This window comes from Mastigoproctus giganteus, chromosome 1 (genome assembly GCF_048544385.1).
Source record: "Mastigoproctus giganteus isolate SK-2022 chromosome 1, ASM4854438v1, whole genome shotgun sequence".
Taxonomy (NCBI): Eukaryota; Metazoa; Arthropoda; class Arachnida; order Uropygi; family Thelyphonidae; genus Mastigoproctus; species Mastigoproctus giganteus.
Genome location: NC_143575.1, coordinates 199,126,688 through 199,150,713, shown reverse-complemented (window position 1 = coordinate 199,150,713; position 24,026 = coordinate 199,126,688). Strand labels below are relative to the sequence as shown.

The window sequence follows — 24,026 nt, the reverse complement described above, 5'->3', positions numbered from 1 at the left end:
AAGATTCGAGAATGCTTTCTTGTTTTATTTTAAAACGGCCAGTTTTTACTAGAATGACAGCTGGCTGAAGCTTTTTTCATTTTATCCTGTGTATATTATGAATATGCGATTGCTTTCCAGATTTACACATGAGTTTTGCAGCGCTGCCAACATTTCGATTGCATAATATTATTCCTCGGTCCATACAGAGCTTACTCGAATAGCAGCTTTTTATGTATTTCGGGAAATGTGGGTCATAGAAGGGTTCAGAGGGAAAAAAATCACGAGAATTTCTTACATATTTTTTAAGGAATTAAGTTAGAATTCTTAAAACAGAATCCCTCTTCATTTAAAATATTCTTTTGAAAGAAGCGTAGTTGGAAGGAGAAAGAGAGGGGGAGGAACTAGCAAATGAATGAATAAATAACATTTATTCTTTGAATGTAGACGCTTTGAAAGAAAAAAAAAGCGGAAATTTATTCTTTAAATTACAAGATTATTCATTTATAGATGACAATCCAGAACAACTGTGGTTGCTTAAAAACACTCTATATTCTGATTCTTTCTTTCCGATTGAGTTCTACCCAGAATCAATAACTACGAACAATGAACATTGAAACTTCAGTTCTGTGTTCATTCCATAAATTGAACAATCTCCTCTTGGGGGGGGGGGATTTATAAGTCGTTTGGGGATGGGAGGATGAGAATCCCTTCTATCCCAAAGGCATGTGTGTGCTAACTGACCTAACACCAACCGAGACGCTTTTGCGAACTTGAGATAACATCGACTGAATCATATTCTTTATGGATACGTGTCGCCATCTAGGGATTTATTTTAGAGTAAAAGCATTTTTAATTATTCCGGGAACAATTTCCATATAAGCCCAGTAACGAAATATAAATTATTAATAAGACAGATATAAAATTTTAAATTATTAATAAGATAGATCATTCTTTACCGATGCATTTTAATTTCATTTCATAAGCCAAAACTAAATAATTCCTTCTTATTTTACATACCATATTACCAGTTCCAGATTATGAACAATGCAGACTATGATTGGTCGAAGAATGGCAGTTACTTTTTAGTGCTGCCTAATGTAAAGTTCTACATTATATTATGGCTGATTTTCATAAATTATGGCTGATTTTCAAATATTCCACGATTTGCTTCAAACACGGTTCTTGAACCCAATAATGTCTCTTCTCTATCTTTGCACATTCAGATATCATTTTCTGCTATAGTTCTGAGGTCGGTTTTTGGACTATTTGATACACCACAGATTTCAAATGTCCCCAGAGGAAGAAATCGAGAGGCGGTAGATCCTGTGATGTTGTGTTCATTCGATCGTTTCTCGTCTTCCAATCCATTTAAGCTAAAACCTCTACAAGAAGAGGTTTTAACTGAATTTTGATTCCATTTCCAATTCCCCTCTTCAAAAACATTGCTATAAATTTGAAACGGTAACTCCGATATTTTAAAAATTTTCAAGGCTTACTTAGAATATTCTTCAACCTTTGTAGTAAATTTCATATCGATGGGTTAACCCATTTGTCCTGTCCTGTGCACCTGTCTCGCCCTTGAGAAGTCCTGCTACACAAATTCCACATCATAGCAATCCATCATTTGAATATCATAGTGAAATTTTGGTGAACACTTCATGAGTACCAGTACAGAGGTTATTAATTCCTCCCAGGGGTGGGTTATTTGATCATCAAACGCGCCTGAAATGCATATATTACCTAACCCTTGTTTTTAGTATGGTGTTAAAATTATATTCATGATTTTGTTTTAGTTCTCTAGTTATTTTAACTTCGCAGAATGTATTTATAGATGGCCTTCGCAAAATTTTGCCAATCGTGGTTTTAACCTCCGATTAAGTATAATTTCATATTAAGTGCGAAAATTATTCGTTGCTTGTTTTTGTAGTGGCAAAGCTACCTTACAACCATGTCCGCAGGGCGAGAGGGGCCTGAATAGTCTGAGCCGACGATTGAAATAGTATGGTTATCAAAGATTATCAGTGGGGTGAAATCTCGTCGGGGGGAGACGCAGAATTTAAAGTTTTGCCTCTGTTTTTGTCAAAGCAATTGAGGCTATGAAGAGTCAATGTACTGTATTATGTTATTGTGTTTGTAAATTGCGTGTATTTTATGGTCCGATTGCCCGTTTTTTCTGGATGAACACTAGAGTTTTGAGAAGGGGAACGACACATATTAAGTGCAGAATAAAGCCCATATAGACTATCCACGAGGCCAAGAAGTAGTACATTACTTCTTTATATTTGTCTTGGTGGTGCTTTACTTTATCTAAAGAGTTTATCTATCCACAAGAATCGCTCAGAATTTGTATTTTTGCAGTTGCATACTTTACTTTTAATATTTTCTCGTATGGTGCTTTTTGTATGTAGAAATCATCATAAACAGTTCGTAACCAAGTTGTCAAAAGTAGTGACTGGCCCACTACACATGCGGCTCAAGCAGCAAGGTTAATTGATATATAATCGCACAAATTTTGTATCGTATGTTATTCTTAAATTTAATTTAAAAATGCTGCAGAGAGACATATATTTAAAATAATTTATTATAGTGTTCTTGTTTTGAGGATTTTTTAAAGCATCGACTGTTTTGGTCATATTGTGCTGGTTCTTTTTGTAATTTTGTTTTAGTACCATCACCTTTTGTTGTACTTTTATTATTCCTCCAGAAGTGTTTGTAGAGAAGTTTTTTTTTTTTTTTTTATAATTGACAATAAAGGAATTAACTCCATATATATTTTGTCTGTACAACTTTGTTCACAGGCCGATTTGCATATTGTGGAAGTTGGAAACCTTTTCCCCCTGCAATCGGCGAGAGAAAACTAGTTAAATAAAAATAGTTGGAGTTGTCTTTTCTCAAAAGCCGTATTTGAACGATCAAATGAGAGAGTACAGTAGTATTCATGTTTGAGCTGGCTGTTTTAGCTCACGTGACTGCAAAATATGGAAATTTATTCTTTCTCTTGTAAACTCTTCTGGCCCAATGTAGTTGTGGCTGAGTATAAACTCAAAACTTATTATTATTTCCCGGGCCCCTTTTAACTACCAATGAAATGTAATTGATAAATGTGATTATTTTATGAAAGTGTCAAAATATTTGATATTTCATGCTTTCATAAAATAATCGCATTAATCAATTACAGTATTAATTTCATAATTCACAGCAGTAAAAAAAAAAAAAAAATCTATATTATACAGTAATTTATAATTAGAATGCGGTATCTTCATGTTCTAACCACCAGGGAGTGGAGAGGAGGTCAGTTTATCAGAAATTTTAGGACATGGGTTCTTAAAGTTTTTTTTTTATCTGCGACTCCTTTTCATAAGACGAAATTATTAGCTACCCCAGATTCTTTTAAACTGCGACCCGCAGTTTAAAAACCGCTGGTGTATAATAATTTCAATAGTTCTATAATAAATATTTAATTTTAATCACATTTATCAATGTTTGCTGCGACCCCCACAATCTTTTTCGGCCCCCGGGGGTCGCGAGTTTAAGACCACCTGATTTAAGACCACCCACAGTTTAAGACCACCTGATTTAGGAGACTAGGAATTGGAGTCCGAGTCCGAACCCCTATGGGAAAAGGCGGTAACCTGGTAAAGCCCACGGCCATGCTGACTCTCGACGCCCCTGTTATCTAATGACGTGTTTATGGGTTTAGAATCAATAGATTAATACGCATAGCAAGGGTCGGTGTTTAATATAGGATAAACCTATTAAAAAATAATAATAATTGCTTATATTATAATAAACATTATAATGACAAATTATTGTTATTCCCGAGTTACCCTGAGAGAGAGAGAGAGAGAGAGAGAGAGAGAGAGAGAGAGAGAGAGAGAGAGAGAGAGAGAGAAAGAGAAAGGAATCACCAAGAAAGAGAAGAACGATGATATCCAGCTCAGGACCCTGGGTGTGCCAAGTCCATACTCACCAGATATGAGCCCCTGGGATTATTTAACATGTTAAAATTTTAAACACCTGATAACCACGTTATGTTTCTTATCTTAAGAATATCTATCGGCCCTAACCGCATGCCGAAACAAAGTACAGTACCACTAATTTATTTAATTAAAATGCATGTCCACATACCATTTAACCAATCTATAAGGCTTACATTCTTTGCTGCTGGAATTCCTTACGTTGCCATCATGGCTCAGTGGTTAGAGCAGCACTGGTCTTGTAAACCAGGGGTTATGAATTCGATCCTCACTGGTGGCTTGTTTAGTTGAAAGTTATCCATTTTTGGATCAAAGTCCAACGAAAATGTACATGCCGCATTTTCTGATTTACACTACTCCACAAAATACTAATTCCGTTGTTAACAGACAAAAAAAGCTATACAATTGGAGTTTAAACTAAAGGTTGAGAGCTCTAGCGTAGGGTTGCTAGCTGTTTTTTTTTTTTTTTTAAATGCTGATTTCTCTGGATATTTTTCTCTTTCTTCGTACAGTATTTCTAAAAAGGAAAATAATGTAATTAAAATATAACCTAGCAAAACATCATTAAAAAATGAATACTCGTAATTAATATTTTCTTTGTACCCTTAATTTACGAGCTATTAACAAATTACGACTCTGGTGGGGAGTGGCAGATAAAATGTTAACACACTTTAAGTAACACATTATCACACCTTAAGTAACAGATTTTTTAAAAATAAAATATAATTATATATAATCTTTATTGTATACAAAAGTTATGTATACAATATACCCTTCACAGCAGCAATGTCAGGGGATAATTAAATCATATAAATTGATTTGGGGTATTCAGTGGCGTAATAGGTGGGGGTTAAAAAATTCACATTACGTAATTTGTGAATGGCCCTTTATTTCCTCGATAAACAGACTCCATAATCAACTGTTCTGTTAATCATGAAGTTTCCTATTGGAGAAGAAAACAAGGAGCTCATTAAATTGAATTACTTCATAATATTTAAAAACACATTCGCTCTTCTGCAGTATTAAAATCATTAAATTATTATTACAATTATAAATTTAGAAAATTGGAACTGTATCTCTATTGTATAGCTTTCTGAATGCGAACAATTAGACTCATGTAAGTTAATAGCTTTGATGAGGTAAAGTTGACATTGAGGATATATTACGTTTCCATAAATTATTTGGTTTCATTATGTTGGTTTCATTATGTTGGTTGAGATAATGTATCCGTGTTCCGATTGTGCATATACCCATACACTTCCTTTTGAACGCCTATGTAAATAGATTTAAATATTCAACAGCACGAAAAGATAACATTGAACGGATATGCTTCCTAAATCAAAAATCCAAATTTTCGTCACATGTATTAATGCTACTTATTATGCATGCTCTCTTCCATGAATAGCTTACGTATTCATGGAAGTTGTTAATTATGAAATTTTTATTCTGAAAAATGAAATGGCAACAAGATCAAGTATTGATGTAACTTTAAACAAGATTATGCACGGAAGGGTAGTTCATTTTTAGTAGCACATAGTATTACATCTACTGACTGAAAGAAAAAAGATTACTTTACTTTTTTTATATATAAAATATAATTGTGGTTTCGCTATGTACGAGTACTTTAGTTGCAAAATGACATAATTTTCCACCTCGCATGATTGCAAAAGAGAAAACAATAACGGATCCAGAGAGAGAGAGAGAGAGAGAGAGAGAGAGAGAGAGAGATTACACAGTTAGGAAGAAAGGCGCCCTTGGGAAATTCGGTCATTTATTTAGTTATTTCCATAACTCTACTCTCTCAATTTTCATAATTACGTTATAAATTACAGGGAGGAAAATTATTTTGCCATTCTAATGCTGAGAGAGAGAGAGAGATTAATTTGTTTTCATGTTGATGATATTAATTAAAATGAAAATTAAAATGCCCTTTGTGGTCCGAAATTGATCAAATGCTCAGGTTGTGGCACTCTCTAAAAAAAAATTTAGCGATCTAAAGTAAGTAAAGTTGCAAAATAATACATTTAAGTGTCTTAAATATTGTTAAGTCTATGATAAGCCGGAGATAGAATCGCTTTTCATAATTAATAATAATATTTCAAGCAAACTGTGACATAACTCCATTTCTTTTTTGTTTAGATAAAGAGGACAAATGGGATGATTGACATTGTTTTTATTCAGAAGAAAAGCGCAAATTTATTACACTAGTACCTCACAACAAAATACCCCTTAGATAATTTGGAAACGTCGTTCAATAAAATATAGCGAATATTACTCAACAATCAGAAACAAGAGAATAAATAAAATAAATTTTCTGTTTATATACAGTCAGAGGAGTTGACAAAATCGAGAGAATACAAGAAACAGCACAGCATTTAGCAGGGTGCTTGGAGTGATAGGGCTTGAACCCCGAACCTTTGAGTGATCGGACCTGAACCCCGATCACTCAAAGCACGTGTACTTATGTACTATTTTACCTGACCACTCGGCTACGGCAGCCATAGAAAAATTTTTGAGCATTCTGCATTGCTTTATTTTTGATACTGTTGATTCGTATATAGACTATGAAGATTTTGAATCAAATAAAATTAAATTTTTGGTGTTACAAATAGATGTATTTTCTAAATTACTCCTATTTACCATGTTGAATATAGAAAAAATTTAAAGCATGCGTTTAACTTCCATTTCCATTGCAAATTGAACTGGAAAATGAAATAAATAAATTTCTGGTACGAAGCGTGTGAAAAATTAAAGAAATAAAAGCTTTATAGGATTACAAACATTTCAGTCTGAATATAAAGCTTTTATATTTCTTTTAAATGTTCACAACATTTGTCTGAAAAATGCATTTTTTTCTCTTCAGTTTGGTTTTATTTTTGTGTTTGTTAAATTATTAAATAAAGGGCTTAAAGTTATTTTCTGACTTCAACTAATTTTTACTTAATTTTTTCGAAAATATGCGTTAGCTGCTCGTGTCATTTCCTCGGAACATTTTTAGCTTGTTTAGTAGAGTAGCTAAGTGCGATAAATTTTGTAATTCCAACTTGATATATCATTTGGATAAAAAAAAAAATAATAATAATAAAAAAAAGTCCCATTGCACATATAACTATCAACCAAGAGACAGATACGACTATTTTTAAACTCGCTCACATTTCTCATTTTATATCGTGCTTAAGATAATCCCGAGGGAAATCAAACATTGGAGTTTGTTTCTGTTAAATGAATATAATCAAGGAAATGTTTTTAGTAAAGTGGCGCTCGCATTTCGCAGTTAGTGCGTTACTAATTATTAACACGGGAGGCATAATACAACGTTGCTTTATATTTTCACTGACAATCGATACGCAGACTAAACGCCAAAAACAGTTAAATGTTACAAAAATACAAAAAGAGAGAAAAGAAGAATTAATTAAAACACATTAATGTTCTTCGGAACACTTACTGTTACGGGAAATAAAACGGGAGATTCAAAAATGCATTACACAGTAACGAACATTTACAAACATGGTAGAATAAATTGAAATATTTCTGGAACTGTCTGGGAGCGTTGTCTAGTCACCTGCAAAACTTTTCTATGGAACAGGAGTGTGGGCTACCCCATAGCTCATTGGATAGCAAACACCGAACCCTGGGGGACTCCACAAATAACATTAGTCCACGAAGAGCAGCGTCCATTGATTACCACTCTCTGTCTTCTCCCACTCAACCACCCTTTTATCCAGTGTAGCAACTTACCCTCAATACCATACTGCTCCAATTTATAAAGTAGTCTTCCATGCGCAACAGTGTCAAAAGCTTTCCTGAAATCCAAGTATATGATATCAAAATTATTTTTTTCATCCAGTTCCTTTGTAACCATATCATAGTATCCAATCAAATTTGTCAGACAAGACTTTCCCTTAACAAACCCATGCCGTGGCTGAATTATTACTGCAGTCTTGTCTAGTAGTATTAATATTAGCGGCAAACTGATTCAACGGTGCAAGCCTTTACAGCATCGGCCATTAAGAAGAAGAAGCGGGAAAAAATAATAAAAAAACACTTCATTTGCCCATCTCGTCTAATACTTTGTCCAATTCTTTAAATTTATTCACACTACCCCACTTCCATAGCACAGGCAGAAGTTCATTTCAACCATCAGTTATGCTCTGGTTGAAGGTAAATTTCCGCACATCTATTCTGGAACCACCCTTTCCAGTTTAAATTTATGTCCCCTTACGTGTGCCGTCCGGGAAGGAGTAAGAATAAGTATTTATTTCTTCAATTTACGCATTTCAATTAAGTTTCCTCGTAGATGCCTGGTATACGAGTACGTTTAAAATTCATATACACTGTATTGTATTTGTGGAGTAAATACACATACAATTCGTTTGATGCAGTTTCCCTTAGCGAAACTAAGAAAACTATTCTTTTATTCCTTTAAATTTTCTTGTGACCGTTATAAATAAAATTAATACATTTTCTGTTTATACTCCGTGATGACCACATAATACACCCAGGGGCTCACATCTGGTGAGTATGGGCTTGGCACACCCAGGGTCCTGAGCTGGATATCATCATTCTTCTCTTTCTTGGTGATTCCTTTCTGCTTCTCTCTCTCTCTCTCTCTCTCTCTCTCTCTCTCTCTCTCTCTCTCTCTCAGGGTAACTTGGGAATTTTTTTGGCTGGTGCAGCATAAGCCTCATGCTTCCTTGTACCATATGGCTAATAATAATAATAATAATAATAATAATAATAATAATAATAATAAGGTTATCGGAGTTTATGGTTATTTTAATGACAGAGTAACGGTTAAATAATCTTGGTTTAAATAAGAAAAAAGGGTTTTTTGTTCACTGAAATAGCAACCCTCCCCACCACGCTCTCTTCACGACTCTCTGAATAACATATGGTGGTACTCCATCTCCCACTGATTTCTTTACTTCAGGTTACAAAATTTGCAACAAAAAAAAAAAGTACAGTTATGCAAGTTACGGTCACATTTTTGGAGACGAATTTCCATTTCGAATACCTCCATGTGGCGCCATCTGGCATCTCTCGAGTGAACATAATAATGTATAATTATTTTTTCGTATGATCTCTGTTTCTGAGTGAAGTTCATAAATATGTTAAAGTACTAAGTACTGCTTTGTAACTTCATTTAGTTTCTGCCAGTCTAAAGAGAATTGTTTTTTAAACTTCCGACATAGCCACCCAAAGATAAGTGGAATTTATAACCTCACTGGATTTTTACTAATTCTGTGTTTTAATTTTAATCAGAGGCATCCAGCGAAAAAATTATCTGTCATTAAACAAACATGCTTCTGAAGAAAAGAAACGCATTTGTCAGTAGTGTTTTTGGTAAGTATATAAATTATTGATAAATGTTATTTAAGTTGTAGCCTAATACTTTACAAAAATTGTTTGCTTGGTTCTTTCTCCGTTTCTTCCTTTTGTTTCAAATATTAAGCGAATATTTTATTTTCATGTCTCAAATTTAGTGTTAGTCGTATTCGATAATCTCTCCACAGTCTAGCGATATTTGTAACCTCTCAGACGATTTCAGCTTTAGCAGTGGCAAACATCAGCCAAAAAAAAAAAAAAAAAAACCAAAAACCCGAAAAAGAGCGGGCACATGTTTATTGGTTCTTTCTTTTCTAGTTGAGAACGTTTGGAGACACTAAATACATTACGAAATTATGCTATATAATGCTATCCAGTGCACGAGAGCGTTTTATTTCACTGTGTGTGTGTGTGTCAGTAGCGTAGCTACTATGTAGGCAGGCAAGGCAAATGCCTCCGGGCCCGGGTACTTTAGGGGCCCGGCGCCTTTGGCTATCTCCTGTTTTTTCAATTTTCATTAATTAAGTAGGGGCCCGAACAAAAACGCTAGCTACGCTAGTGGTATATATATATATATATATATATATATATATATATACAGTAATCATAAATATTAATCATTTATTTTTACTATTATTATTAGCTACATGGTGCAAGGAAGCCTGAGGCTTATGCTCGACCAGCCTAAAAAAAAAAAAAAAAAATTCTCGAGTTACCTACCCTGAGAGAGAGAGAGAGAGAGAGAGAGAGAGAGAGAGAGAGAGAGAGTATGTGTGTCCAAAGTCGAAGGAAATCACTAAGAAAGAGAAGAATGATGATATCCAGCTCAGGACCCTGAGTATGCCAAGCCCATACTCACCAGATGTGAGCCCCTGGGGGTGTTCCTTTACAGCTTCATCAATCTAATTGGCTTTCTAATTCAGCCTTTAATTTCTTATAATTTAATGTCCCACTTAGGTTTCCTTCATCTTCTTTCCCTTTCATCCATCCCTAATACAGTACTTCTCTTTCTTTCTATCCTTTCCATATTAGTTTGACACCTTGTGCTCGTTACGTTTCCATCTGTCAGTCCTTTCTTTCTCATAATTATTCTAACTTTGCTTATATACTTTGGTATCCTTTGTTGCTGCCTCGCCCACTTAGGTACATTTTATTTTATTTATTCAATTGATTGCTAGTTACAATCGCCCCTTGTACAGCATACAACCCAGGGGGAATAAAACATTTACAACACAAGAATAAATTTACATAAATATGGACAGTTTAGTAAAAAAAAAAAGCCCATCGTGCTGGATGTCTCCACAGAGGAGTATCCACATCATGTTCAAGTTAGTACTGATGTGATTCAGTTGTTTGTTGAAAGATTTGCCATATTACTAAATACTTATTTTCCCGCTGTTTCCATGTTATAGTTGCTACTTTAAACTTAAAAATCTAAACTTTATATATATATATATATATATATAAAAAGTTGTCTTTACAGTTTTTTTTTTTTGTTTTCTTTTTTTCTGAATCTGTCCATTGTTGATCTGTTCTAATAAAACGTGTAAAGCAGATTTTTTCGAATTTTCTGACGATAACGGAATTGATTTTGAGTAGAAGTAAGAGTTATTAAGTAAATAGCAAAAAAAAAAAAAATAGGTTAGCTATTTTGGTATGGTATATACCAAAATAGCTAACCTATAGTATGTAAAAAAAAAAAAAAAAACGTAGATCTTCGATTCGAAATTTAAAAAATGACCAAAACAGCCACCAGTGAGGATCGAACTCACGACCCCTGGTTTACAAGACCAGTGCTCTAACCACTGAGCTATGATGGCGATGCGTCTTAGCGCCCTCCTAAGCGTCCTATCTTCTATGCAGACGATAATTGATCTCCGTCAGAAGATTTTATAAATTGTGGGGTAAAATGCATTTTGTACGTTTGGTCGTTGAGAATGCTACACGGCATATATGTTTTATTTATTTATTTTTTATGTAAACACTAATTAAAGTGCACGATGTAGTCAAATAAAATAAATAAAACGCATCAATCAAAAATTGCAAGGGTATTTTTAGTTCAGTTTCAAGAATGAATTCTCCCTTACAGCAAAACTAATTCAAATGAATCGCAGTCCAAAAACAACCAATTACATCCCGTCTAACACACTAACCAAATTTTACACTAATAATCTTGTGAGCTATACTTATTATATTAGTGACTAAACTCGTTTTTTTTTGTGTGTGTGTGTTTTCTATACTTTTCCTGAAACTATGTTTTTATTATTACTCTATTTTACTAATCTCTATATAATATCGGTGTAGATATTATATAGAGATAACGGAAGGTCAGGGTTACGTATACAAATCCCGTGTCCCTTTAGGGGCTCGGGGTCTTTGGCTGCCTGTTTTTGCAATTTTCATTAATCAAGTAGGGACCCCGAACATGTTCTTTGCCTCCGGGGCCGAAAAAGGGTAGCTACGCTAGTGCATATTACATACTAATCTGTGTATGTCAGTCTCTATAACTGTTCTATGGCTGACTCAGGGAATTCTTTGCCTTTTAGCTTGTCATTGTACTATGTCACGTGTATGCTTCGTCTCTGGAGCCACAGAGAAGTACTCTGTGTTCTGTGTCCAGAGCTTTGGAGTGCACTTTGATCAACCTTTTTTTGATCAGAACTGTGTTCTTGCCTTTATTGACGTGGCTTTGTTTTTGACTGGCAGCGAATAAACGGACATTACAGTATGAAGTTAGTTGAGAAGTACGAAGTTAATAATGAACAGTTTGTACTATGTGGTATTTTATTTCCACAGTTTCTGAAAATAAAATGCCACGATTTTATATGTATATAAAGTTAATTTAAAAGTGTGGCTTTCTTCTATTCTCAAACAGTATGCCGAAAGCAGGCTATTGGAACCCGTGTTCCCGTAAAATAAGAGAATATTCATGTAACCTTTATTTTGTAAATCCTGGGCCTATGCGCCGGACTTTAAGTATGAACAGAAAAGTAATGTTAAACAATACAGTAAGTACGTGGGTTAATTACCTGACGGTAGTTCCATTACCCCGGTGGAAGGCATAAAATTCAGGAATTCCGACTGTGGCGCATTTATAGTCCTGCATCACGAGAATGAACTGAAGGTCTCCACCATACACATCTATTTCAACAGTAGAGGGATAAGTGAAGTACTTATGCCTCTACTACTTAAATAGAAGAGGAGGGGTGAATGTCCATTTTAAATTTATATTATAATAGACCAAGACTGAAATGGGAACACAACAGATTCTATATGATTACCTTTGTTTAAAATTAATCTAAAAAGTAAAGTATCATAATCACTCCTTTACTCTTAAACTATAGTCGTACCGCAACGAGAATGAACTGAACGTCACCACAAGATGCAGTCTATATTATAAGTAAATGGTGGTGGGATGATTAGGGCGCTTTGATTTTTTAGATTGATTTTAACTTTAAACAATAGTAATCATATAAATGTACACTGAAACAATGTACAGAATCTATTCTGACCTTATTTTGAGAATGGTCTATAACATAAATATAATACAGTATCTGTATTCACACCTTGTGTAGTAATACCACTACTTCATAGACTATATGTATAGCGCTGACCTTCAGTTCATTATCTTGGTGGTAGGACCTTTATATACACTACTGTATATGTATAGTTTAGGCGCCTCCGTAGCCAGGTGGGAAGGAGTAGCAGTGCGTAGCACACGCTTCTTGATTAGACCGGGGTTCGAGCCCGTCACCACCAAATACGAAAGATGCAGAAAGGTCGGGGAATGACCACCGCAAATTCCCCGGAGCAATATAGCCTTAGTTGCTAATGCTCCTAAAAAAAAAAAAAAAAAAACAATATGTACAGACTACGTCTGGTAGTGACCTTTAGCTCATTATCTGTTCGGGCTGTATGACTATAGGTCTCTTAGGGTTATTGATTCCAGATGTCCCGATTTCAGTCAGGCAATCTCAATTTACGTGTGCAAATCCCGTGTCCCTCTTTATGTTAAGTAGGAAAGCGAAAATACTGCTTTGAACTTCTTATTGTTATAAACATCGTTAGTTAATTTGATTCAAGAAATTCATTCTATCAAGTTCACTTTCTAAAAAGTCTGGGGAAATTTTTAGTTTGATGAAGGATGCGCGATAGGACGCCAAATAGATTGACTCTAATACGCTGGAAGCACATTTAATAGGCATGTGCACTTGTTTATGCACAGATTCACCATCACCGCCCTTTGGTCGCTGTCGAGTTCGCGTTCTGGAGGTTTTCTGTCACGCCTCAAAATTGTTATATACACCCTGATCAAGATAGATAAAGCATATAGATAATGGAAAATTTTTCATTATCTATATGCTTTATATGAAAAATTATCTATAAAACATTATTCCAGTGGTAAGGCCTGGAATAAAAATCTCCCCACCTTGTATGAAGGGGTCCCGCAGCAAATTTAATCAGAAGTCAGTTATACAGGACCCCTTTATTTTGAGGATGAGCCACTCATTGCACTGAACATCACCAGCGTGGCAGTCGTAACAGGAATTGAGAAATTCAGTGCAGATGACATAGAGGAGTTTGCTAACCTTCCACAGTGAGTCCCTTAACAACAATAAACTGCAGGTTTTTTGTTTGTTGTTTGTTATTTGGAGCATTAGCAACTAAGGCCATATTGCTCCAGGGATATGCGGTGGTCATTCACTGACCTTTCCGCATCCTCCGTATTTGGTGGTCACGGGCTCGAACCCCGATCCAATTAAGAAGCCTGTGCTACGCACTGCTGCTCCTGCCCACCTGACTACGAGGCGCTATAAACTGCAGGAGAATATGAAGGGGTTTTAAAAGTTGGTGGTCTAATGTTATCTGAACGTGGGTAACACATAATAATAGAGGTTCTTGCCATGAAAACCGTGTCAGTACATTAGATCCCAGAGTAGTTGACAGCAGATCAAAAATGTAAAAGCATTGTCAAGTCAATATTTGCATAATTTTCAAGCTGGTCCAGCAATCCTTGCAAGGTTTATGATCATGGATGAGATGCTGGTCCCTCACTGTCAAGCAGAGACAAAGGAAAACTTTGAAACCGTGGAAACACAGCTCCTTCCCCGTCACTTCTAAAGAAAGTTTAAGTTCATTCCCTCCGTGGGCAGGGTGATGGCATCGAGTGTCTGGGGTGCTGATGGAATGTTACTAGTGAATTACATTCAGAAAGGCCAGACAGTCACAGGGACAAACCAGGACAACGCACCTGCTGCGAAGTTTTCATTACCATGGTTGCGAACTTTTCAAACACCCCTCTTACTTCTGTGTTACTTTTGATAATACACAAGTCTGAGTCCACTACTGTGATAGCTTTGACTATCGAAGTGATTGCAGAAGCATTTTCACTACACGTTGAGTGCATAAAGTTGCAGTGAATGCTATGAATCGAGGCTGAACACTCTGATTTGAACGATCTACACAAACTTTCCTTAATAGTGGCAGAAAACAGGCTCAAACCCAACCAAAAGTTAATACTTTTTAATGTGGAGGCGAATGGATTCCCATAAATGCAGTTTATTTCTGAGATACATATGTACATACTTGAACAAAATCTGTTATACATTATCAAAACCGTTCTTTTTGAATATTTTTAGTTCACGGTATTGCCCTCGAGTTTTCTATCCACAAAAAATAAATCATATCATTCGGAAAGTCTCAACCAGGATGATATTACCAGAATTTAATGAGTTCATTTTTAATCACAAAATGAAGCACTGTGTGCGTTTCAGATGACAGACGTTGTAAACCACGGTATTAAAAGCATGCCGGTTGAGCCAGTAATGCAGTGGTGCACAAACTACGAGGCGCGACCCACAGAGGGGTCGTGGCAATTTTTAAATAAATTTATTTTTGGTGTACATAAAAGCTAAAAACCTGTTGTTAAAATTACTTTTTCTAATATTGTAGGTGTAGAGAATTTACAACTCGAACTAAGTCTGAGATACGAATGAACCCTACTGCCTATTGCGTCGGGAATACACTGTACCTTAATTTGCTCACTGGCTATGGACCCATATTGTTATGGACTCATGTTATGGACAATATAGATTCAAATTCATATTGTTAATACTAGCAGACTTCAGCGCCTGAGGACCGGAATCAATTGACCCAAATCTATCACAATGTATACATACGCTGCTTAGGTATTGACCATATGAGATACGTGTATATATATATATATATATATATATATATATATATATATAATTACGAATAATAAAATTAAAATTAAGTAGAGAAGTTGGATTTGAATTTGAATTTGAATAGCGATAATATGAATTATGGATCAGGGACACTGCAAGAGCAAAGGTACCCTACAACCATAATGTATATATAAAATTATTTTTATTGTTATGTGTATAATGTAGTAGGAATATATCTATAATTTAACTAGTGCTAATAATGAAAATACCGTGTACCCTGGGAGCGATATATGTTGATTAAAGGGGGGAAGAAAGGAAAAGAAAAGTGTAACGTTATAAACAGGAAGAAACAAAGTGAGAATTTTGAAAAAACAGGAAGAAACAAAGTGAGAATTTTGAAAAAACAGGAAGAAACAAAGTGAGAATTTTGAAAAAACAGATTTTATTAAATAAATATATTGCTTACTTCATTTCCGAAAATTTTGTTTTTTCAAAATTCTCACTTTGTTTCTTCCTGTTTATAACGTTACACTTTTCTTTTCTTTCTTCCCCCCTTTAATCAACATATATCGCTCCCAGGGTACACGGTATTTTCATTATTAGCACTAGTTAAATTATAGATATATTCCTACTACATTATACACATAACAATAAAAATAATTATATATATATATATATATAAAATTATTTTTATTGTTATGTGTATATATATATATATATATATATATATATATATATATATATATATACAGAGAGAGAATCGGATCTAACAGGCATAAAATTGAGTAGGGGTGCCCCAAAATAAAATAAATGACTTAGAGGTACCGTTATTAAAAAAAGGTTGAAAACCACTGTGGTAGAACGTTGTAGAAGATTCCAAATGTTGCAGAGTCCAAAACTTTTGCACCAACAAGTCATGTTGTACCTAAGATTTCCTACACCGCTGCATTAAAACAGCCAAAGCTTCCAACCAGTGAAAGAATCAAACTTGTTATACTGAAGCCGAATGAGGTAGAGCTCTAAAGAGCAGTAAGGAGGTTAGAATGAAAGATCTGAAGTCTCTTCGCCCTCATCTTAATAATCAGAGTAAAGAAAACTCGGAAAATTAGAGATTGCGGGATCATCGTCGAGGAAGCCTCCATGGAAGATGTCGAGTAAATCCAACAGTGCGAAAGCCTGGAGGTCATTGGCCTGTGGGCCGAGATTCCCAAGTTACAGGTATCCAGCGTCCTCGTTTACGATGTTGATGCCTAGCTCATTATGAAAGAGAGATCTGACTGTCACACGTACATTATAGCTATCTTTTTAGATTGCAAGGGGTCTTTGACTCTGCCTTGTGGCCTAGTGTAATGAAATGGGTTAGGGCCTTCGAATGTGCTTCTAAGCTCTACAAATGCTTCAACAGCTATTTCACAAATAGCTGTTTCAAAATCAAGACCCAATTCCATCATATTACAAAGAATAATACCACTAGAGAGTGCTTTCAAGGCTCAATTTTCCGTACAGCTATGTGGAGCATGGTGCTGGACGAGTGGCTAGGCCACACCTTCGAGCACGCCTCCATGTTCTCCTATGCTGATGACTGAGTTATTATTTTGGATATACGCGTTCCTCGATTGAGAACCGAGCAGATCGTGTCATTGAAGCACTTGCTACATCTGCTTCAACCCACAAGTTGACCATTAGGACAACTAAAAGCAAAACATTCTTGATAAAGGGCAACCTTTATGCTCGCAGACACCCTCCGTGAAGGATGGCCATCCTCTTCAATATGAAAGGTCAGTCAAGTTCCCAGGCGACACTCTGAATAATAAGTGGACTTTCTTACCACATCTCGACTCTCCTAAAGGAAAAACTGGCGCTACTCAGTAATGTTGGCCCATGTAACTAGGACCGACTCGGAGGTAATAGGAAGAAATCCGCACCTTTTTTTATGGTGCTGTCTTCATAACCATTATAACTTATGGAGCCAAAATATGATTTCGACGTATGGAAAAAGAAAAAAAAATCTAATTATTATATTAGGGCCATCCGCAATTTCTTACATATACCCGTATATGTATTGTGTCTGTAAATTGCTCGTGTTCTCTGGTCGATTTGCCTGTTTTGCTGGACGAAAAAACTCCAGTTTCTGGAGGGGGAGGGGAACCTTGCTATCTACGCCTGAGGCTGATAACTCAGCCACTGTCGTGTGGACAAGAACACCATCATCAACAGGCTGGGACATATCCAATATCTCTTCCTATGCATGTCTAGAGATCAGTGTCTGTCAACACCTGCTGTGTAAGTAACCACAGGAAAACTTCCCCAAGAATTGTATGTCGCTTTCTGCAGTCTAACAGAATCTACAAGGAAGAACATAACAACAGAATTCCTAGGTATAAGTACCAGACTGACCAAGACCTGAAAGTAGAAAAGAAACGTATTTGCCAAGAAGTGAACATCCTCTGGCAATCCCGATAGTCCATTACTGGTAAACGTGAAATAACAAAGATATTTATCCCAGGCATCGACCAGTTCGTCAGCTGCACCTTGACCTGATTCATCCCTGACCTTGAGACGACATATCTCTTCTCCACACATGGGTTAATCAAAGCTAAACTACAGGAACTGCCCCCCTCCCCATGATGACCTTTGAATCTGTGATGACATGGAAGATTGGAGTTGCATCATATTCAACTGTGTTGCCAAGACAACTTTTGGAGGATATGGCAAATGCTTGAAACCCTGAGTAAGATAATAGGTGGGCCCCTGGCAAGTGAGTGACTTCTGCCAACCCAATTTTCGCTAGGATGTCCACTTGCTAGTCAGGTGGGATTAAATACGACGCTGGATCCACCAGTGAAATCTCTTTCAACAGGGAGACCCAATACATGCTTTTGGGGTTGTATTTGCTGGCCTAGTGACCACCCCTGGTACAGTACTTACCCTCGTCGTAATCTTCCACAGATAAGCTTTCTTAGAACTGTTGGATAAAACATCACCCCTTGTTCCTTTGGTGGAGGAGACAACCTGTTCAGTGACAAAGTAATGCTCTTTATCACGTTGCTGACTCAGAAGAACTTGGAAGTCTTATCTGTTCACCCTTAGGCACTTTTACTCTTTCATTTTACTCTTCCTGAAGTCGTCCCACATACTATAGGTTTTCCCACCTCCTACTCTCCTCTGAAATATCTCTCTCTTGGTATCCCCATCTTCACCTTTGATTCCCCCTTCTTTCACTATCTCCATTTTACTTTTCATTTGGGCCTTCCCCTTGCTCTTCCAAGGACCAGCTCTGTCAGATGGACGTATCTGCCCCTGCCCCTGCTCTGTCGTGGATGGAGGCTGGGAGTTGCCTTCCTTGGTGATCATATCTCTCAGTAACTAAGTGGCCAGATGAACAACATAACGTATGGTAGCCAGTAGAACACACAATCATCTGACTTTGTAGAGTCTTCCATCTTCACAGTGCTACAAAGTGCCGTTTTGTGGGGAACCATTGGCACCACCTAACAGACATTATGTCCACTATCCAAGCATAGAGTTTATGTGAGACAATCAACTGAAAGAAAAAGGTGCCACATTGTTTAGTGCCTACAGTCAAGCACGGTGGTGGTTCCTTCATGATCTGGGGTTGCTGCTGTTTTTCTAAAGTGGGTGACATCGTCAGAATTGAAGGAATTTTAAGAAAAGAAGGCTACAAAAACGTTCTTGAACATAATGCAGTATCCTCTGGACTTCGACTTTGTGGAAGAAATTTTATGTTATAACAAGACAATGGCTCAAAACAAAGCTCTAAGCTGTACATGTACTTTCTAGCAACTAAACAAGAGGAGGGGGGGATCCTGGAAATTATAGTGTGGCCACCTCAACTCCTGGTGTAAACCCAACAGAGCTTTTATAGGATCATCTAAACCGTCAAGTCCGTGAAGTCTGCCAATCTACACAAAATGTGTGGGAAACCTTTCAGATCGCTTGGAATAACGTTAGTCACGACATTGTTATAAAATTAATCGCCAGAATGCCACGTCTATATAAGGCAATGATAAAATCTCTGGCAGGATATTTTGATGAAAAATCAGTATAGTTTTTAATATTAATCATTTGAATAATTTTTTGCTGTAAATTTTCAATGCGTAATGAAAAATCTTAAAATACTTTGTAGTGTTCTTTTCTTTCCTTTTTTTTTTTTTTTTAAAGTATTAAACCTTACATTGTCATAGTTAATTTCAAATAAATTAACGAAAATTGTTGTCATACGCTGTGATTCACAACTTTTAGGCGGGAGCATATATAACAATCTATCTTTTACTCGTTTGTAATATTGCGTTAAGAGTATAAAACTCTTTTCTGCTCTTTGCCCTCTGCATAACTTTCGATTCTCTATTAAAAAAAATCGATAAATAACCAATGTATTGAGAGCGGCAAATAGGTAGCCGAAGTTCTTCTGGAATTGTCTAACGAAAAATGTAGCCTTTCTGCCCTAATGTCTTTAATTGATTTATGACTGTTGTTGTTGTAGTACAACAACAATCATAAATCAATTAAATAAGAAGCCCGAGGCTTCTGCTGCACCAGCCAAAAAAAAAAAAAAAAATCCCCGTGTTACCCTGAGAGAGAGAGGGAGAGAGAGAGAGAGAGAGAGAGAGAGAGAGGAGAAGTAGGCGGGAATCACCAAGAAAGGAAAGAATGATGATATCCAGCTCATGACCCTGGGTGTGCCAAACCCATATTCACCAGATGTGAGCCCCTGGATTTAAATATTTACAGACAATAGTCTGTAAATTGCGTGTTTTCTGAGGTCGAGTTTCAGTTTGCTGGACGAAAAATTCGAATTTCCGGGAGAAAAAGCCATGGTGTCCTCGCCTGAGACCGACTAATTCAACCACGCTGTGAAAAAGGCCCATAATAATTCCTCACAGCAAGGAAGCCTGAGGCTTATGCTGCACCAGCCAAAAAAAAAAAAAAAAAAAAAAAATTCCCATGTTACCCTGAGAAATAGGGAGAGGGAAGTAGAAGGGAATCACCAAGAAAGAGAAGAATGATGATACCCAGTTTTATCCATTACTTAGATTGTAAAAGTTATTATTGTTAATAATAATTACTCTGACTGTAACAAGTTAGTGAATGTTTGCAGTGAGTTACATTTCAGGCGCATTCAATTTTTTTTAAAATTCAATTTTCATGTTTTGTGATTACTAAAAGTGAAAAGTAAATAACTGACTTGCCATTTAATTACTAATTAACTAAAATTATAAAATAGTAATTGTTTTCACCCCACACTATGCCAGAATATAATATCACCCAACTTTTTATAAAGTATATTTATTTATTTCTGAATGTTAATAAAAATTGAAATTTAGCACGTATTTCAAACTGCAATTTAATAAACAAATAGCAACACGTCTCAGATGCTGAGAACACTTCATAATGTACTTAGTTATTTATTTTCGGATTTTAATATGAATTGAAATATAATACGTATTGCACAATTACTAAGCAAATAATTCATGATTTTTACACTTTGCGATAACATGAGTTTACTCTTTAATATTAACCTTAAAGTGTTTCATTCGTTTACCTTCCTAAAAAGTTTTTCGAAAATGCTGAGATTGTCATTGCCGATTACAAGTTCAAGGATTTTCGTAATTAATCGTGTATTCAGAATGAGTGATAACTACTATATAAATATTTGCATGCTTTGGATAGATTATTTTGGTAAAAATATATTTAATTTTGTTTCCACTATTAATGAAGTATATGGGGGGAAATTTAAATTTTCTAGAGATGTATTATAGCGGCCTGTTATATTGTGACTGATACATAGAGAATGAATCCTAATAGATGTTTTCTGATACTAAATGTGTTTATATTATTATTATCATTCTGTGCATATTCATATTTTGAAACTTGAATTGTACGCATGAAAAGGGGCAGTTTTATGATAGATCAGTAGAATTAACGCAAAAATTGAAGTATAAATGTGTACCAAAAAACATGATTTACGAGAACTACGAAGCCACCAGTGAGGTTCGAACTCACGACCCCTGGTTTACGAGACCAGTGCTCTAACCACTGAGCTATGGTGGCTGACGGGAAGTAGGTTCGTAATTCTTTTATTATAAGAAAACACAGATTATGGTGTACTTTCTCAGTGAAAATCGATAAATTATAAGAATTTTAAAGGAAAAATCACTCGTAGTTTAATTTTTCATTCTCATTAAGCCTTGATGAAAATTCTCCTAAAATATACAAAACCAATACGTCACCGGTAATTGCTGCTGGGTTGTAGAAGTAGCAGTTGTGCGTTTCGAGGTGTTGTTCGTGTCAAATTTTTAGTTTAGTACGTTATGAAACTTCAACGTTAGAACATGTACGGTTTAATAGATTCATATTTTCCTACATGAAATTACTTTTGATTTTCACTAATTGATTTTCATACTGGACGATATGTGACTGGAGAAGCTCTTTCGTTAGATGTTAATACCAAACAGTTTTATATGCCGAATATAGATAGTCTAAAGACGTCTGCATTACGGTAACATAATGAAGAGAGCTGTAAACAAGAAGAAAAGTAGTAAGTATCCCCAAGAAAAGCCATTTTGTAATTATGTACATCGTATTTGTATGCAGAATCGTTTAGAAGGTTATGATTATTGCATAAGGCATATATTAGAAGACAAAAGTGCGCCCTTTCGTCAGTGTTCTTTTGTTCACTCTCAAACAGGAAAACGTTGCACTAATGCTGCTCCCAAAACCGAGAAGAGAGATAGTCTATGCCCGTGGCATGTTAAGCGAGCCCTTCTGAGCAGTCGACTTTATATAAATAAAAAGAAGCCTTCTGAGTCGCCTCAAACTTTATTTGCTGCTTTGGAACATCATTGTCAAAGTACAAATCATGAAACAAATTCACCCCATGGAGATTCTTGGTCATCGAATGGAACCAATATAATATACTTGGATAGTAAGGATAATGAAATCGACGATATTGAAAACCCCTTAGTAGATCAAACATGGAAAGGTGGGATTGATAGTGATGCGGAAAGTGTTGATAGCGAATTAGATGATCCTTTAAAGCATGCGGGTGTGTATACCTCAGAAGAAGTTGCAGCAATTACTCGTGATAAGTTAATTCGATTGCAATCTCTTTATATAAATCAGTTTAAAAGGCTCCAGCATATCTTGCGAGAAAAAAGACGGTTATATCTTCAAGCACTGAAATCGGAAAAAGAAACTTTAGGTAGCATTCATCCATCACCAAAATTGCCTCCTGGGGAGATAAATGCTTATCAAAAACTAAGGGCATTAAGACGTTATCATCAGTGCCATGGAAAAGAAGCCCTTTTGAAAATTCAGGCACGTGAACGTAGGCGAGCAGCTGCAGAAGGAAGTAATTATCAGCCACCACGATATCATAGATGCACATTTTCACACGATGGACAAAAGTGCACCTCAAGAAGTCTTCCTTTGAGTAAGTTTTGTGCTAAACATATTTTATCTGATCCACTGCAAGTATTGTACAAGACATGCAGTACAGAGAATATTGATTGTAAAAAGCCTATTGTTCCTTACTCTGAAAATCCAGTCTGTGTGTTACATGCTCAGCTTCCCAATACTCCAGTTGTACAGGACCAGAACTGGGATCTTACAAATCAGCAAGTTGCTATAGCAAATGTAGTGGATATGGATATCCTTGCTCTAGAGCCAGAACATTTCCAGTCAATGGATGATATTGCTTCCCTTGGCCTCGATGTTGTTCAGCCCGGATGCCTATTTGGACTAAATCAGTTTGGTGAACCAGGTGAATCAACAGACTCTGTATTGTCGGATCATCCAGATCTAATGCAGTTGTCCTTAAATGCAGCAGATATTTTGGGTATTAACAGAAAAACTTTGGAGAATGAGGTAGATAAGTGATAAGTAATACCTTATTCCAAAGTATTATTATTTATTATTTTTGTTCTGTAAATACAACATAATATTGTATGCCGGTGAAAACATTAAAATATATCTTTGAAACTGCTGCAGCAGATGAATTCTCCTTTCGGTATGTACATTTCTTCTTATTTTGTTCACAATAGGCTGTTGTTGCAGCATTAACATACAGGTTAGCATTTTTACATTTTTTTTTTTTTTTTGGTGATTGGTTAACTATTGTCTTATATAAAGCAGATTATATACACAAATTAAATGTTACTTTAACAAATAAAATTGGTTAATAAGAAATTAAAAGAATACTGAATAAAATTTTAAAAAATCACAAATTAAAGAACTAACTAAATTTATCTATTTATATTATGGATATATAATAGCATGAAATATGAAATTTTATATCTTCTTTTTTTTTGGAGGGATAGATTTTCCCAAAGTTTTATCTCATTTTGCCTTTACTTAAATGCAGTGTAATTAGCAGAAACACCAATTCTCCAAACCAGTCAAATAAGTTACAGATAGCTAATCACCAGCTAACAGCCTCCATAGCCGAGTGATCAGGAATGGGAGTGCAGTAGCACATGCTCTTTGAGTAGACCGGGGTTCAACCCCCTGACTGCTAAATACAGTTGATCTGCCT

General features: G+C 35.7%; 1 protein-coding gene and 3 non-coding genes across 4 annotated transcripts; 2 read left to right on the top strand and 2 right to left on the bottom strand.

The window, feature by feature from the left end:
• Positions 1 to 4,163: 4,163 nt before the first annotated feature.
• TRNAT-UGU (transfer RNA threonine (anticodon UGU)) lies at positions 4,164 to 4,239 on the top strand. Its single transcript has one exon. It is a non-coding gene; the product is annotated as a tRNA-Thr (tRNA).
• A 6,792-nt stretch (positions 4,240 to 11,031) lies between these two features.
• On the bottom strand, positions 11,032 to 11,104 carry TRNAT-UGU (transfer RNA threonine (anticodon UGU)). Its single transcript has one exon. It is a non-coding gene; the product is annotated as a tRNA-Thr (tRNA).
• A 10,367-nt stretch (positions 11,105 to 21,471) lies between these two features.
• On the bottom strand, positions 21,472 to 21,544 carry TRNAT-CGU (transfer RNA threonine (anticodon CGU)). The gene has a single exon. It is a non-coding gene; the product is annotated as a tRNA-Thr (tRNA).
• Positions 21,545 to 21,766: 222 nt separating this feature from the next.
• On the top strand, positions 21,767 to 23,378 carry dgt1 (KAT8 regulatory NSL complex subunit dim gamma-tubulin 1). Its single transcript, XM_090383917.1, has one exon. It carries the CDS (start codon positions 22,001 to 22,003, stop codon positions 23,369 to 23,371), a length of 1,371 nt encoding a protein of 456 aa, XP_090240043.1. The 5' UTR covers positions 21,767 to 22,000; the 3' UTR covers positions 23,372 to 23,378.
• Positions 23,379 to 24,026: the final 648 nt, after the last annotated feature.